General features: G+C 34.8%; 2 protein-coding genes and 1 long non-coding RNA gene across 4 annotated transcripts in view; 1 reads left to right on the forward strand and 2 right to left on the reverse strand.

Moving 5' to 3' along the window:
• Nucleotides 1-2,474, forward strand: part of LOC117105792 — a 3,482-nt gene extending 1,008 nt beyond the window's left edge. Inside the window, exons 2-6 of the mRNA XM_033247071.1 lie at nucleotides 25-123; nucleotides 474-620; nucleotides 949-1,038; nucleotides 1,597-1,731; nucleotides 2,158-2,474. Of these exons, the coding sequence (XP_033102962.1) occupies nucleotides 25-123; nucleotides 474-620; nucleotides 949-1,038; nucleotides 1,597-1,731; nucleotides 2,158-2,244 (558 nt within the window). The 3' untranslated portion in view covers nucleotides 2,245-2,474. The remainder of the gene's footprint in view (nucleotides 1-24; nucleotides 124-473; nucleotides 621-948; nucleotides 1,039-1,596; nucleotides 1,732-2,157) is intronic.
• Nucleotides 2,475-5,309, reverse strand: LOC117105793. Its single transcript, XR_004444946.1, has 2 exons — nucleotides 4,807-5,309; nucleotides 2,475-4,506 (listed from the first exon to the last, which is right to left on the reverse strand). It is a non-coding gene; the product is annotated as an uncharacterized LOC117105793 (long non-coding RNA).
• Nucleotides 5,310-10,404: 5,095 nt separating this feature from the next.
• LOC117105827 (fos-related antigen 1-like) lies at nucleotides 10,405-14,926 on the reverse strand. 2 transcript variants are annotated; one of them, XR_004444952.1, is made up of 4 exons: nucleotides 14,651-14,926; nucleotides 14,179-14,286; nucleotides 11,031-12,467; nucleotides 10,405-10,809 (listed from the first exon to the last, which is right to left on the reverse strand). XR_004444952.1 is itself a non-coding variant. In XM_033247125.1 (3 exons), exons 1-3 carry the CDS (start codon nucleotides 14,897-14,899, stop codon nucleotides 12,222-12,224), a joined length of 603 nt encoding a protein of 200 aa, XP_033103016.1. In that variant the 5' UTR covers nucleotides 14,900-14,926; the 3' UTR covers nucleotides 10,405-12,221. The 2 variants fall into 2 exon arrangements, 1 of the variants encoding a protein (XP_033103016.1); XM_033247125.1 differs by having other exon boundaries at nucleotides 10,405-12,467.
• Nucleotides 14,927-16,745: the final 1,819 nt, after the last annotated feature.

Consider the following 16,745-nt stretch of genomic DNA (forward strand, 5'->3'; position numbering starts at 1 on the left):
ATTGATGCTTTTATTATCTTGAAGCTTGCAAAATTGAAAGAAGAAAGAAAAGCCGAGAAGGAGAAACTCAAATCAGCCCAACAGGCAAACGAAGGATCACAGCACGGAGGTTCACCGCACATGGTATGACCATTGACATAAATTACAAAGTACTTTTTGTTTTGTATTATTGGTATATTGATACCGGTAAGATTTTAAAAGTATGAGAGTGAAAATTCCGGCCACCCATTTTTTTAGAAACAGCATGAAATACTTTTTTAATTATCATTTATGTTGATAGATTTTATAGGGAATTGTTGATACCAATAAAAATAATAATGTTATTATATAGGCCTAGCATAATGGTGATGCCGAGTAATTGATTGATTGATTTATTAATCGATTGCACTATTGATCAATTTATTCGCTTGATTGATTTATACGATAATTATTTACTTAATTTATTGTTTTAATTGATCTACAATTACTTGCAGAAGAAGAAGCACCGACCAAAGACAGCAAAACATCCACATGCGAGAAAAACACCGCGAAAAGGAGCAGGGAAGAAGGCAAACGTAAAGGACGCCACCAATGAATCTGAACTCGCTAAGCCAAACAAAGACACGTACTCATACTATAAAGTAATGTTTGTATATTTATGGAATTGGCACTTTTATTGAATAACATTACAAAACATATGGATTTATATGCACATTATATATAAATGCGGGTAGTATTCGACGCACATATACACAAGAAACAGAAATCGAATTGATACGCCCTTTCCTTCAGCATTTCAAACGACAAAGACAATCTCCAATGATATACTTTTCATATAAAAATGATAATAATCAATGTTATAATAACAAAAAAGAGGGTTATAATAAGACAAAAATATATTATTATCACTTAATATGATAATTCGTTTTCTTGACAATTGAAAACTTCATATTATTATATTTATTTAAGGAAATAGCGGAAAAGTATCCAATGCTTCGTTTGTCTGTTCTGCTAGCGGCCGAGGAGAGGTTCATTGAAGCGGACATCAATAACGATGGGGTAAGAATAGGCCTACCAACAAACTAATGATAGATTTTACAACATGATATTATTATTATTAGAATTATTTATTTATTAAAATTCGGATATTAAACCCTTGTTTTCAACAAAGTTTGCGTACCATTCAGGTCTTTATAATCACAAGCCAATTCGTAGTTAGAAATGCGCATGCCCGTATCAAAGGTCAGTCGGCATAAACCTATGTTGTGTGTACAACATGTGTGTGTATGCGTTCTATGTCGATTAAACTTCATACGGGCATAAAGTTTAAACCATGAATTGGTCTAATAAATCATAATTGTGAAGCCATGCTTCCGTTTCATGTTGACTCAAAAGCGGGACAAAATGGCGTCGAACTTTTGTATTTAAATCCTCTACGCTGTTTCTACAGAGTAGGTCTATTATCTAATCTTATCATAATCTAATATATTACATTTAACATAGTTTTATTATCAATATCATTACTATTATTATTATTATTATTATTATTATTATTATTATTAGGCCTATTATTATTATTATTATCATTGTCAATTTGTATATTTCTATAATTGACAGACGATAGACGCTTATGAACTGGATAAGATCCTTGAAAACAGTCGAATGTTATTTACAAAGCAACAAGTGCGTGATATTGTCAAAGAGATTGACAGCGATGGTTCCAACTCTTTAGACTTCATTGAATGTCTTGCTGTAAGTAGGCCTATAAGTGTATAATCCCAGAGCATCAAGATTTCAAGCTAGGCCATTATTTTTAGGCCTATTTATACTTGAGAACGTATTCGCTATCACGTTAATATCTCACAAGGCAAGTCTAATAATGAGGCTTATAGTAGAGCTGTTTTTAGTCGCGAGAAAAAAAAAATCACCTGCTTCTGGAAGGATTTGAATCCAAGCATCTTAGTCTCAAAGCCAAAGATCAGTACATTTTCCATTAACATTCTATAAAAACATATAAAAAGTAACTGTCAGAGGATTAACTAATTTTCATTGTGTATAATTCAAATTGAAATTTATTTCACCAAATCACACAATAATACAATTTCAAAAATGTATGTATAGGAGCCTATATATCTAATGTAAAAAATGTTGTTATTTTTCCTATATTATTGCTTTCAGGTGATCGATAGACTACACCAAAACAAGAAAACCGCATTACCAACATCTCTTGAGCAAAACAAAAGCACCGTTTGTTCTATCCAATAGGGCGAAAGATAGATAGACAGACACGTGACTGCTGCCATATTGTTAAAACGAAATAAGGAATACTGGGTCTAAATGAATAATTTATTTCATGTTATATCATCACTTCTTGTTTTTGTATTATAACGCAACACAGATTGCAGGAAACCAAAAAAAAACTAAAGTATTATTTTTTTCAAAGGAAATTTACCCTTATTATTTACGATGACTTAAATAAAACATGAGACATGTAATTATTGCCTGCATTATAATTCTTTTACATCTAAAACAACAAATCTGCACATAAACACATAATGTAAAAGTATATAGGCATCGAAGTGAAAATAATACCGGTATCAATCAAATGAGCTTAAAGTACGGTTCAGACTATTTGACAAAAACATGTGACATGCCTAAATATGGTCATGATGACATCACATCACCTAAATATGGGCACATCGTGACTAAATATGGGCATACAAGACTTTTTTTTGTCAAAGAAAATTTGATAGTGTGTTGAGGAAGCATTGCGTGATATAATATGCTCCCAGGAGAAAACAAACAAAAACTAGGTTGATGAGGAAGTGGGTGATAGTCGTCTTCTGCCCAACTGGAGAACACACTTGTGTACTGACGCATCGCTTAAATTGAATTCAATATTTTTTTCCCTCCTTTACGTCTAGGTTCAAGATAATCATCTTAATACTCAGTTTTTATTACTACTGACATTAGCGCTTTCTAATGGACGTATCAAGCAAGGCGCGCCACCTTTTATTTCAATTTATTTATTTGTCTTAATAATTAAATTAATATTAACATTTATAAAAAGGAAGATGACAAAAACGAAACAAGTAGGCTCAGATACTAGACTGGGAAACACCCCAAAAGTGAACTAAATTACTGCTGTCGAGTGGTTCATCTACAAAATAAGACAAACATCGGCATGATACAGTAAGCACATTTCATATAAACGATAAACGATAAAAATCTTAAGTTAAATAAATACTGTGTTATTTAAATCTAAAGATTAAAGTATTTAATACGGTATATTATGAATATGCATATTATGATATAAATCTATGATATGATTTGATATGATAGTACACGATACGATATGGGATAACATAATATAATAAATATATGTTCATTTTTTATAAATATAAAATATTATATAGGCCTATACATGCATATACACATATAATAATATCAGGCTAACTACATGTACATGTGTCTTCGTTAAGATAAATTAAAAGTAGGCCTATAAACTATGTAAATTCGAATACAATCGTTCATAGAACAGAATTTGAAACCGAATAAATAAGGCCACCACTGACTTCTCTATGGGCTATTATTGCTAAGGTAGCACAAAACAACAGCGTAAACATATATTTTATACTTGTGTGTTTGAGGGACATACGCGTATTCCTAGCTATTGAATAACACGTTTTATAACACACCTAATTATATCCCTGTTATATTTGATTGGTGGATTTCGTATCACGAGGCATTGGTTATTTACTCTATTTCGTCACTCTTTATGGAAATTTAGTTCCACTGTACATTTTTAGTTCCATTCGTGCATTTTCTTTCCATCCTAGGCACCATTGCACGTTGCCTAGGATACGCTATGACCATCAACCTAAAATAAAATCGCTGGACTGTTCTATTTGGAAAAAGGGTAGAATTTTTCAAAAATATCGAGAATCTCCTTTCAGAAAAAGTTAGATTTTTTAATAAAATATCAAATGACAAGAATCTATTTTAGGTGTGTTATAAAACAAATAATTAATGTTTTTTATTGGAATGGAAAGAATATTTTCATACGTTGAAATATTGACTGTTATATTCAACACATCTTAGCTCCGCCTTGTCGAATGGAACAGTCAGTCTTTCAACTCATAAAAATTCAATATTTTGTACACTGAATGGTCAGTTTTTAAGTTTACTTTACACTCTAGAAAGGTCGTTCGCTTGGTTCGCTCGCTCGCCCACCCACACACCCGATGGCGAAATTCAGGCACCATCCGTGCTCTCTACATGGTTCTGGTTCGTTTAAACTAGAGAACTTCTTTCGTCTGCGTCTGGGGAGTGCTAGGTGTCAATCAATTAGCTTCAGAGTGCACCGTATGAACGCGATATCGTAAAATCGTGAACTTTCTACCTTCTTCCAATGGCACATTCACTGTTGTGTTTACGTAATATATCGTTAAGGGTCTCTGCCTCCAATTGTAACGCTGATACCTCCTTTTGTAGTCTTGAGTTAACATCTTCAAGTTTGCGTACTTCCTGAGGAAAAAAATCATGAGTGCAATTAAAAAGAATACAAAATAATTGCAAGTTTCTAGAGTAAGTTTATTATGTCAGGCAACTTATAATTTGCGTTTCTTGTACTTCCTCAAAAGGTGCTTTAAATTTCTAAGATGAACCCACCTTAAGCGTCCAATACCATTACTATTTGCCTATTGTGACAAAAAAAATAATGACGCATGGGGACAATATCTTAAGAAGCATGCAGATATCCTAGAATGTCAACCTTTTCTTGGGTGTTTTTTTTTATGATGTTAGGCCTATTTTAGTCTAATTTACCTGAGCCAAAGCGTATGTCCTCTGTCGTTGACGCTCCCGACAACGCATAGCTGCTTGTCTATTTCGCTCTCTGCGAATCATTTGTTGCTGCAGATGTAAACCTCCCTCAAGGATCTGTGAATACAGTAAATACAAAATGTTGGAACTCTATCTGGCGGGAATGAATTCACTAATAAAAAATATCATATGTACTGAAGTGACATAGTTTATTCAGTCTACTATTAGTGATTTTCCTAATAAAACAATAACCTCTTATAACATTAGAATTCACAAGGAAACGGCTAGAAAATGTTAATTCACTTTATTCATTTATTTGACCAAAATACAGAATACATAATCAAGCAACAATTTCAATTTCACTATAACTATGTTACCTCTACTTATGCTTAGATAGGCGGATACGATCGTTCCAAATGATAATAAAACATGCGTATGTTGGGAAATGGGAAAGGAGGAATTGGAAGAAGATGTATTGCGAGTGTGTGTGTATCCAATAAGCTATGTATTGTTGAACCCCTGTTCTAGTGACCCAGGGAGGGGGTGGGGGCTCCGTCGGGGAGAAAACCACAATTCTTCGGTGAGAAAAAAATCATATTGTATTTTTCACATATTACTAGACTGTAAAATCGATTAAATAAAGCCTTTGAAACCCATAAATTGTCTCCGAAAACCACACCACAAGATTTTTAACGACGGGGTGGAGGCTATATATGAATTTATATAGCCTCATTTGATCGACTGAGGTGGAAAATCAATGATGTTAATTGTGGAAGAGATGACAATGACAATGACAATAACAATGATTATAATAGTAATAATAATAATTATAATAATAATACAATGACAATAATAATAATAATAATAATACAAAAATGGTAATAATAATGATAAAAATAATAATAGTAATGATAATATTAATAATAATAATAATTATAACAATAGTAATAATAATAATAATAATAATAATAATAATAATAATAATAAAATAATAACAGGCATAGTAATAATAAAAAGGCTCGGTAAACCAATCTGAACACTTAGTCAACGTTACAAAGTTGTTAGCCATGATCACGGGATCCCCTTGTGGTCTAACCTAGTGGTATGACATTTACCGGTACCGTATGATTGCGAAAGCTCCCATGTTCAAGTTGAAACACGTCGAAATTTCGAGTGTTTTTCTAATTCTTGGTAAGATTCCTTTCTTGTGAAGGTACATTTCGTAACTACTTATATTCATCATAGCATTATCCGGTTTATTGCTTCTGGAGCTGTCTCTTATACACATCTAGATGTGTATAAGAGACAGAAACATGCTTGCGACCTCTGGTCTTATGAAAGTCTCCCAGATCCTACAATTTCAATTTCCTTTATACTTATTTGTAACATTATGCATCTGTATGATTTAATAAATTGATTTTTGATTGTGACTGATTGTGCAATTACTGCACTATGTCATATGATAAATATTCGACGGTGAACTTCAATTCTCATCTATTACAATACACAGTATTTGAAGCATTCAATGTATTTGTTTACGATTTCAAAGTACCCTTACCTAATACTCTAGACCGGATATAAACACACTGTTGAGTTATAGGCCTAGTCACAGCAGTCACTCTATATTTAAAACACCGAATAACAATAGGTGCATATATTAAATTCTATAATTGTTTACTTGTGTGTCTCTGCATGGATTTGTCGCCGAAGGAGGCATTGTTCCAAGGGCAGACAATTACGAGGATTTGAATAAGATCGTCTCAGCATGGATGTTCTCAGTATACAGCAATCGAATTGAAGAACATTGTTGGAAGAATTACAGAGAACACGGAAACCGTCCAGCAAATTATGGGGGGAAATATTTGTAGTTTATTCGTTCATGATTCACAAAAATACTCATGTCTAAATTTGGTATGAATTAATACCGGTACCTCTAAAATATATTTCAAAGCAACACTTATTCATGTTTCAACGGAAAAATATTATTTATTTTAATAATTAGGTAAACAAAGCCTATTGTACGTCATGCCAGATTTAACTGGGAAAAGAGTCCATTCATAATTTGTGTCATAATTTTACAGGCACTAAAAAATAGGTTAAGCAACACGGTACTTATCACCCATTATAGAAAATGACGGAGATAAATTATTACCATAAATTGTATACGTTTTATTTGACCAGCGTATTCAAAACTGTATTGCTACACGAGCCAACATATGATATGAACTAAAACTGCGCTGAGGATGATGCAAGCCGATACTGCACTATATAGCCCTAAATCCTATAAAATAATAATAATAATAATAATAATAATAATAATAATAATAATACTGATGGCATACGCAAATCCGTCGAATATCGGCCCATACTTATCGATACCATCCCCCGCACCCCCACCCATTCAAGATATGCATTTTCCCCTTTTACTTGAGAAAACATATAGGCCTATTTCAGGTCGTCTACCAGTGGGGATACAGGAATTCGTGATAGAGGGAGCCCGATGGGGGACTTACACAGGTAGAGAGTACACCCACCTCAACCCCACCATGGTTGGGGCTGAGGTCAGAAATCTTGTAGTTATGGAACACACATTACCGGAAATGACACTGTCAGACTTAAATTTGAATAGAATTTACTTTCTTTCTCCATTATGTTTTTTTTTTTTTTTTTAAATTAGAGGGGCCCTGACCGGCTTCCGTGATAGCGTGAGACAGACCCCCAAATGCGTGAGTCTAACTCCGAATGCGTGAGACCTTTCTGGTCTACTTAACATTTTACATATCACACATCTAAAAATGGAAATAATAATATATAAAAATAATAATAAAAATAGCTGGTATAGCCGGTATTAATTTTTTTTTCTAGTAGAAAAAGAAACACAGTAGATCAGCAAGAGGACACCTTCGGGAGCAAAAAATGTTCCTTTTAGGGGTGTCCCATTAATAGGGGTTGGCCGTAGCGTTAAAAGATATACTCTTCCTGGTTTAGTGCTCAAAAAGTGTCCCCTTAATAGAGTTGTCCAAAAGAAGCGGTTCTGTTATATTACATTTGAAGTCGAAATTTATTGTTTACAGAGTGAATAAATATAAACATTTATGTCAGACTTACCAAATTCAGAATTATCGTCGTGTTCTTCAAGGCGACAAGTTCAGATACGATGTAATGCGCTACGTGTTAATCCATCAACATTATAAAAAATTATATTATTTACATTACACCTTAATTTACACGAATTTCGTGACGTGTTTGATTGCACCGCTTGTTTTGTAGGCATATCGCCACAAAACAAACGATTTGAATATAATAACAAGTGTCGACCTTTAATCCGCCACAAGTGTGCGCGCACACTCACATGTACGATGCTCATCCAAGTGTACAGAATTCCCCACCTCATGTCTCATATTGTATCCATACAAGTACTGTTGTTTCACCATACTTCTATTGGTTCTAAAGGCAAACGAAACCTCAATGGAATGCAATGTCAACATATTTTTGTTCAAACAATCTATTTTGATGTTCTGTGAATTATATTTTATCTATTTAGGTGTTGCGAAATTTATGGTGATTTCCCCCTCGAAACTATAAAACCCCCAAATGACACGTATAACCAGATAATCAGGACGAATATAGTAATTATGTGTTATCCCTGGCATCAGGGGTTTTTTTTTCTCTTATTTATGATATTGCTGGTTTTTGCTGTGTCATTTTGTATTTAATTTTTACATTTTTTATAATATTTTAATGCAATTTTTTATGTAATGAGAGATGCCGAATAAATAAACAAAAAAACAAAACTATTTCTAGTTGTTTCTAAGCAAAAAAATTGGACATATTGGTCTTTAAATTGACAGGTAATCAATGTAAATAGTTTTATATTCAAACATTTTTAATCACTGCAAAACAGAGTTTAGATCTTTGTGTCATTGAGGCTAAGCTCTGTCCAAACAATCAAATTTGTGACAATAAAACTGTTGTATGCCCATATATAGACATGAAGTGCCTATATATGGTCATGATGTGATGTCATCATGACCATATTTAGGTATGTTACATATTTTTGTCAAATAAAGGCTTAAGAACTTATTACATAATTTTATAGCATTGATTGTTTCAGCCGATTTTCCCAACTACGGTTATATCTTTAATAGTTTCATAGCGAGATGTTCTTTAAGGTAACGTTAACGCTGTATTGGATTAGATTGGATTTAATCGGTATGAACATCAAGGATAACCCATGAAAGTCCGAAAGAATTCTTTCCATTGGGTTAATGAATAACTGTTCATGTGGAAAGTGAAATTAATATACTGAATTCATTATCCTATGTACAATTGAGGGTCTATGAGTAATCGAAAACAACACACAAAACAAAGTTTTGTGTCTGTAATAAGTCACTGTCCGATTTCCGAGGATAATGGCAGCCTATGAGCTAGCGAGGCAATTACGAGAAAACAGGACCTATCACACAATGCCCCATTTGATGACATTGTTACGACTCCTTAAAATGCAATTGTCCATATAATTTATTCCATTGTAATATTCACAATCCCTGCCTATGGCGATATTTGTACCGATGACAATGTATCACACGCTTCTCAATTTAAGACATACTGTATTAATGTACCTTGTACTGTCGCCAAAACAGCTCCATATTTAGGCCTAAAAATAAATTCACAAATACCAAAAATGTGTTTAGTTACGTTGATGAAGGTAGCAGTTGCCATAACAAAAATGTCATCAATAATATAAATGTCGCTATTTAGTCAAAGTGTCATATATATATATAAATAAATAAATGAAAAAAAGAAATTAAATGAGCGGTCCCACTTCATCGGGTATTTACCCCCATCCCATCACTCACCTTGGGATGCCCTTATCATCTCCAGAGGCAATTTGGCTTCAGATTTATAATGGAGTCAAAATGTTTAAAAATAAATAAATAAAAAAATAAAAACAAAAGAAAAAGTGTCGGGGAAAAAAATGATTCCTAGAATAATTGACCTCAAAAAATGAAAGGGGGTCGAGGTCCTCCCCAGAAAAATGTTGTTTCCTAAATGGCGAGAAATGAGATTTCCCGACTTTTGAGGTGTATTTTAATGACATTTAAGTTTTTTAATGTTCAAGATTTTCCCTCCCTTGAAAACAGTCTTGTCAACTTTGTCATTCTTTAATTACAGTAAACAGGCCTATGTGTGTATAAAAAAAATGAGTAGTTGCATACATAGGCCTATTTTGTTTTTATTTTCTTTTTTTTTTTTTTTTTTTGAAACAGGGTCATCCCCCATCAAAATTTTGATTGAGCATTCCCGACCGACATTTAATTGTCAAATTGTAACACAAAATTCAATAGCTTACGGGTCTGTCTCTTATACACATCTAGATGTGTATAAGAGACAGATGTGTGTGTGTGTATGTGTTGGGGTGTGTTGGGGGGTGTGTATGCGTGTGGGTGTCTGTGTGTGTCTATATTTTAGTAAATCCTGAAAGCGCGTAAAGTCAGCTTTACGTCAGCATTCAAATGTCGTGAAATGGAGGATACATAGTTGAGACTAGGCCTATCATATGATTCGATCAAATTAGCATACAAACACAAAATACTCGCATTTTTAAGAATTTATATTTATTTATTATTCAAACTGTTTCAATATAATATTATACATATCATATAACTCAACCAGTAAGTCAATGTTATTTATTGTTATCATAAATATATAAACGTATCAATTATTTCTACATTTGCAAAAAATACCGTGTCCTGCACGTATTGTAATATAAAAAATTAATGTAAAAATATTATTATAAAATTGTGTACAATGTGCGTGATATATTATTTATAAAATGTGGCTTTCACACCCGTATCCTTCCCGATATTCCCATATCGGCATTTATCATATTCATCAGTAACCCGTAAAATAATAGGCCTATTCATGGAAAACTGACTCTATAACCGGACATTTTAAAATTCCGTATGAGTAGTTAAATCTGGTTACTTTAAAACTAAAGGCCAACTCAGACAGCGTCGGCCGACGCAGCCCGACCCAATTTATCGTCGGGGACAGTCTTAAGCCGTCGTGAGAAATATTAAACATATTTAATATTCTACGACGCGACTGCCACCGACGCACACCATCGCGCCTGCGTTTAACTCACACAGACCCGACGCGACAACAAATCGCGTCGGGCTGCGTCGTACGACGCTGTCTGAGTTGGCCTTAACACAATCTGCCACCTCCTAGGACAAATGTTATTATGGACTGTCGTACTCAGCACAACGCGTACATAAAATCGCTTACATTCACACTACAATCACGGCAATCTGTACACTGCGTAGCTGCCCCCGATGCAATCGGCTCCCCGATTCGCCCGACCAATCAGCGTCCCCGAAAACTATCGGCGATAGCGTGTAGCGCTTTTATGGAAAACAGGCTTAATGCGTTTACTCTAACATTTCAACGGTACAATGTTAAAATCATCCATAGTAATATTAACTAGTTAAAACGTAATAGATACGCCTATTCTCAACTGCCAAGCATACCTCATGATTATGTTCTTAAAGTTTATAAACAAGTTTCTTCAAGGTTATGTTGTTTTACGAAACCAAAACACTTGGTATGAAAACGACAAATTCATAATAGAAACATATACCCAGATATGTTTTAACGATGCCTTCATAGTACTTGTGTAATATCATGGAAAATAAAAAGTGTACGAGACTTGGACTATTTTCAATAATTATGCAATGCATCAATTACAATTGTACATATTGTTTATATTTTCTTATTGAATTCATTAAAGTATACATATCTCCTTTGGCGTTAATCATACTACTGAGAGGTATAACTGAAGTGTCTGACGCAGGCCTGCCCGTGTCTCTCATTGCACATATGTATTTAAAACTCAAATAAACATGTATCCCTATATTGTTGGCATGTATTGTAAATAGCTTGGAGTTAACTCCGTGAACACTTGTAATATCTCATTGATTAGTCGTCCCACGTGATAGGCCTGTTATACTTAGCGTATATTCTGAAGGCGATTCTTGGAACCAGGCTTAGTAGAAGGACGAATGAGGATGTATACAAAATATGCAGGACGGATTTAGAGGGGGCGGGCCGGCCCCGGCACCCTTTTGGAAAGTTCAAAAAAAAAAAAAGGAAAAGAAAAAGAAAAAGAAAAAGATAAAAATTATCACCCAAAAGGTCACCCGGACCCGGGTATGGTTATCTCGATCAGTGCTACTTTCGCCCCTGGTACCCCTGCATATAACAAATAATAAATGACCTTATTTCTCCAGAGATGTAAAAATGAAGAAATATAGGTACAATAAGTTGTAGAAATGTATAGGAGGCTTCTGTAGATATTAATCATTGTTACAATATTATGAGTCAGGACCATATGATTATGTGTGTGATTATTAGAGTTACATGGACGATGGGGGCCAAAGCGAGGCTGTCTCCACTATACAAGACGATCTAAGTTCAGTTTCCATTGAACAGGGAATACTCGACTGCGACTGCGCAGTAGTCTCGGCTCCCATCATTCCAATTTGCATTTCACATGTCGGCCGGTGCTCGTTCAACACTTTCGTTAATTGCAATCGTTGTTGCTCCAACGCTTCAATCTCCTTTTTCAAATCATCGTTGCTATTCTCAAGATCCTCAGTTTCCTGTGGAAAAAAAAGTATTTAATAAAATTTAAATGTTTTTAACACAACAACGAGTGAAATTGAATAGCTTAGTGGTTAGGATGCTTGTCTTCTAATCCCTGGGGCGTGGGTTCAATTCCTGTAACAACTTTTTTTCATGTCTAAAAAAAATCCACTCTCTAAAGGCAGTTTTCTACTAGGCGAATTTATTTGCCCGAATCAAAAATTTGTACAAGTACGCATGCGCATTTGAGATCTCGTAATGAAAACTACGAATGCGTATAGGCGACAATTTTCGATTCGGGCGTATAAATTCATCTAGTGGAAAACGGCCTTCATAAAAAGACTTCGCTGATAAAAGCATCACATTATTTCATTATTTAGGAGACCCCCTGATTATCAGCCGACCTTCCAGAATACACTGGAAGGGTCATCCTCTATACATATGGTTAAAAACACGAAGAAGCTTTCTTATCGTTGAATGTTGTGGTGTGAATGTGTCTTTTTTATTAAATTATATTTGAGTTTGTATTTTTAATATTCTTTTTTTGTTTTTTTTTCTTCATGAAGAGGCTTAGGCGGTGGAGAATCATGAGAACAAAATCCTGTGGTTTCACTTACATAACCGCTTAAATAAATAAGATGATGTTTTCAAAAATCACAACGTACATATTACACATCACAATAAATTATTAACGACTGAGCTAAGTTGTCAAACGAATTATGCAATTTAGTTATTTGTAACACAAATCTACTGTATTGTTTAAAACTATTTCTCCTGTATTGGTAATATATATCTAAATTGTCCAGGACTCGGTTAGAAAAACCTCTAACCACAGCACGTAACCCCACCAGGTACCCATTTATACTCCTGGGCAGTGGCGGCGCCAGCGGGGTGGCAGGGGGGCTTAAGCCCCCACCGGACAGGTCAAGCCCCCCCACCCGCCGGACAGAGCTCGTTGGGCAGTCAGACCATAAAACATATAAAAATAGGCCCACACTAAGCCAACACATGCCTGTCTCACAGTCTGAGAGTGCCATTTTCGGCCATCAAGAGGTTGATATTTTTTTTTTTAAATCTCATTTGGGAGGGGGAACCCCCCTCTCAACCCCTTCTCCCAGCTCGAGCCTACGAGCTCAAGTCCCCCTGTTGGACAACAAACCCCCCCAGAAAATATATCCTAGAGCCGCCACTGCTCCTGGGTGGAGAGAAGCAATGCAGATGAAGTGCCTTGCTCAATGATACAAGCGAAATGCACAGCGAAGGATTGAAACCCCGACCTCGAGGTTGGGAAAACTACACCGTTCCCGCTGCACCAAACCGCCTCCACGAACCGCGCTTAGAAGAACCAAGTCCTTTCGGAAGTGAGGAGTTGCCATTCTATAGTACCGAGTCACGGACCACGCCCGTTTGTACAACTTCTGCACAATGACGCTGCAAGTTATGAGTTATTCTACCTCTAATGTTTATCAAACATTACGATTATACGGAAGCCCGTTAGTGCCATCAGTGAATTTAAATTTCAGAGCCGTTAAATGGCGGCCACCAGATAATTATGTGGCAGCCGCCAGATTATGTGGCGGCCGCCTGATAATAAGTGGCGGCCGCCACTTAACGGCTCTGAAATTTTAATTCAATGGTGGCCCGGCCTAACGGGCTTCCGTACGATTATGATGTTGTACAAAATTGTGTATTGCGAACGTGCTAGATAATTATTTATCTTCGACATACCTGAACCAAAACGTAGGCTCGCTGGCGTCGTCTTTCTCTGCATCTAGCTGCTGCCTGACGATTGCGCTCCCGCCTCTGTCTACGCTTTTGTTCTTCTTCAGGACTTAGCTGAATATAAAAATAATTAAAAATAAGATTTAAGTTTTTTTATATAAAGACTATAAATAGGAACTGTTCATTTTAAATACCTTCACCACCATCATTAAAAAACACCACCATCATCATCATTATCATCAACATCATCTTCGTCATCATTATCATCATCATAATTTTATCATCATCATCATTCATCATCATTATTATGATTACTATTATTATAAATAACAATTATAACTATTTATTATTATTATTGTTATTATTATTATTATTAATATTTTATTATTATTATTATTATTATTATTATTATTATTATTACTATGTCCCATTCTTCAATTCGCAATGTAAAATGTTACTATATATAAGTAGTCTTTACCTTTTGAGGACCGCTAAGCCGCCATAAAGTCTGTAGGTTGATATGACCTAGGCCCATCTGAATTCGTTTTTGCAGGATACCCAAACGGATGTCCTCTATATGCTTGGCCTCCTGTAGATGGTTAGGTTCCTGATACTGAGCGTGAGAGCTGGTATCCGGAAACATTGGATTACTCTCACCTCGAAGGGCTGATTGACTGTCGTAGTCTTGATTCGAATACATATCGTCGAAGTGCTGATTTTCAGTCATATCTGATTAATAAAATGTTGTAGATTGGTAGATAAAAACAATAAGAATATATGATTGGATAATACAAAAGAAAATAATTGCAATTTATTATTATAAGATTTATTATTAATATTATTATATTAATATTATTGTGAAGAGTAATATTTTAGTTTTTATCTTTGAATACAGAATTAATTATGTGCAACCTCAGTGGCGGATCCAGGATCGAAATAAAGGAGGTCCAGGGAGAGACTTTCACAGATGGGTGAGACTAGCACCTCAGCCCCACCGTGGTTAAGGCTGAAGTAATGGCACCTCTAGATGGCCGGAAATGGAACTGTCAGACCTAAATTCGATTATAATTTCCTATTTTTCTAAATTTCTTTACAATACTGAAACATTTAGTGGGAGGGGGGTTAATCCGCCACTGAACCTATTTTGTTCTCTGAGGAGTATTTCTTAGAAGCCATGACAGTATGTCAATCAAAATTGAAAACTGATCAACCATCTGAATAATATGACTAGGAATACGCGCATGTGCCACTAACGCATTTGTTTATATACATACGTTTACACTGTAGTGTTGTGAGACCTTACCAACAATATCCAAGAGAAGGGGTCAAAAGGTCTGAAATGGACCAATTGTAGGTCCATTTCAGTCCATCTCATCCTACCAGTTACCATATGCATAACTCTTTGATGGAGAGATAAACGTGGATGAAATTACGGTAGCTTATTATATGAAGGTACAGAGAGCATCGTTTTGTTCAGGTTTTATTCCATATTATTCGCTATCCGGACGGGATCTTCCTTTTATGATAATCATAATAATTATTGTTTTTAATATCAATATTAATAATAAATAATGTATCATCAATTAAGCCAGGCTAATATACCGTAGATCTACGGCGAGTTGTTTTAACAGAAGTATCAGTTAATGCCATGTAAAATTAAAAAATATAGATATAGAGCTTCACCCTATGGGTTATAAATACATTTACGGACATATTTTTGTATTGACATGCCAAACATTGTTCAGATTAATAACACGTGAGTCAATAAGCCGGTGGATATTAGTGGTCGGTAAAATGACCTTAAAACAGATAACCAAAAACTTGTTGTTGTCTTCTTTTTGCTTCTGCAAGTCTCAACAAGTGTTCAATAGTTTTCAAAGCCTAGGTCAATACATAATTCTCAGCCATGGAGCTAGCTGTTAAGTGTTTTCTTATTAACCTTAATAACCACTGAATAGAGCTTTTATTTTATGTTCAACTTCTGAAACTCGTACAGTTTCCGCAAGCGCCGCCGAAACGAGAAATACCGATTATGGAATATTTCCGCTCGATCAAAGAACGTGTTGTGAGTGATTTAATTTTCCCACGAACGGAATATATAATGTACGAAACAAGCCTCGTTATTTTCTCAAACAAACAGGAATAAGAATTGTGTGAACTGTAGATAGTATATAATAAGTTATTATTCCGGCATGTGTCAAATGCTAAATGATGTCAAATGAGTCATTGTGCATATACACGTCATTGTGAGTTCCATCGGCAACGCAAAAGAACACATGTACTAAAGAAAAATATGTAATATAACTTTTCCTCAAGAAACGTAACATAGAAGAAAGGAAAGAATGATATTAATATATAATGACATGAATGTGCGTTTTATTATTAAAATGTCCCGAGGAACACGTTCAGACATAGGCTCTATGCACGGTAACCTAGTCTGAAAGTTAAATGCAATTGGGACAAATAAATAATGATAATGTTAATATTAATACAAAAAAAAATGATAATATAGGTCACTTTTTTTGCTATAGGCTTGTCAGAGCGCATTCAATAACTTATATAACCTCTCTCTC

The sequence above is a fragment of the Anneissia japonica genome, unplaced genomic scaffold, assembly GCF_011630105.1.
Source record: "Anneissia japonica isolate Jap-2015-1 unplaced genomic scaffold, ASM1163010v1 scaffold287754_len4335492_cov202, whole genome shotgun sequence".
Classification (NCBI taxonomy): domain Eukaryota; kingdom Metazoa; phylum Echinodermata; class Crinoidea; order Comatulida; family Comatulidae; genus Anneissia; species Anneissia japonica.

Coding starts and splice junctions, on each gene's coding strand:
- LOC117105827 (XM_033247125.1), bottom strand. CDS start 14,899: ATGACTGAAAATCAGCACTTCGACGATATGTATTCGAATCAAGACTAC. Junction 14,287..14,650: donor GGCTTAGCGGTCCTCAAAAG/GTAAAGACTACT, acceptor TTTTATATTCAG/CTAAGTCCTGAAGAAGAACA. Junction 12,468..14,178: donor GAGCCTACGTTTTGGTTCAG/GTATGTCGAAGA, acceptor TTTTTTCCACAG/GAAACTGAGGATCTTGAGAA.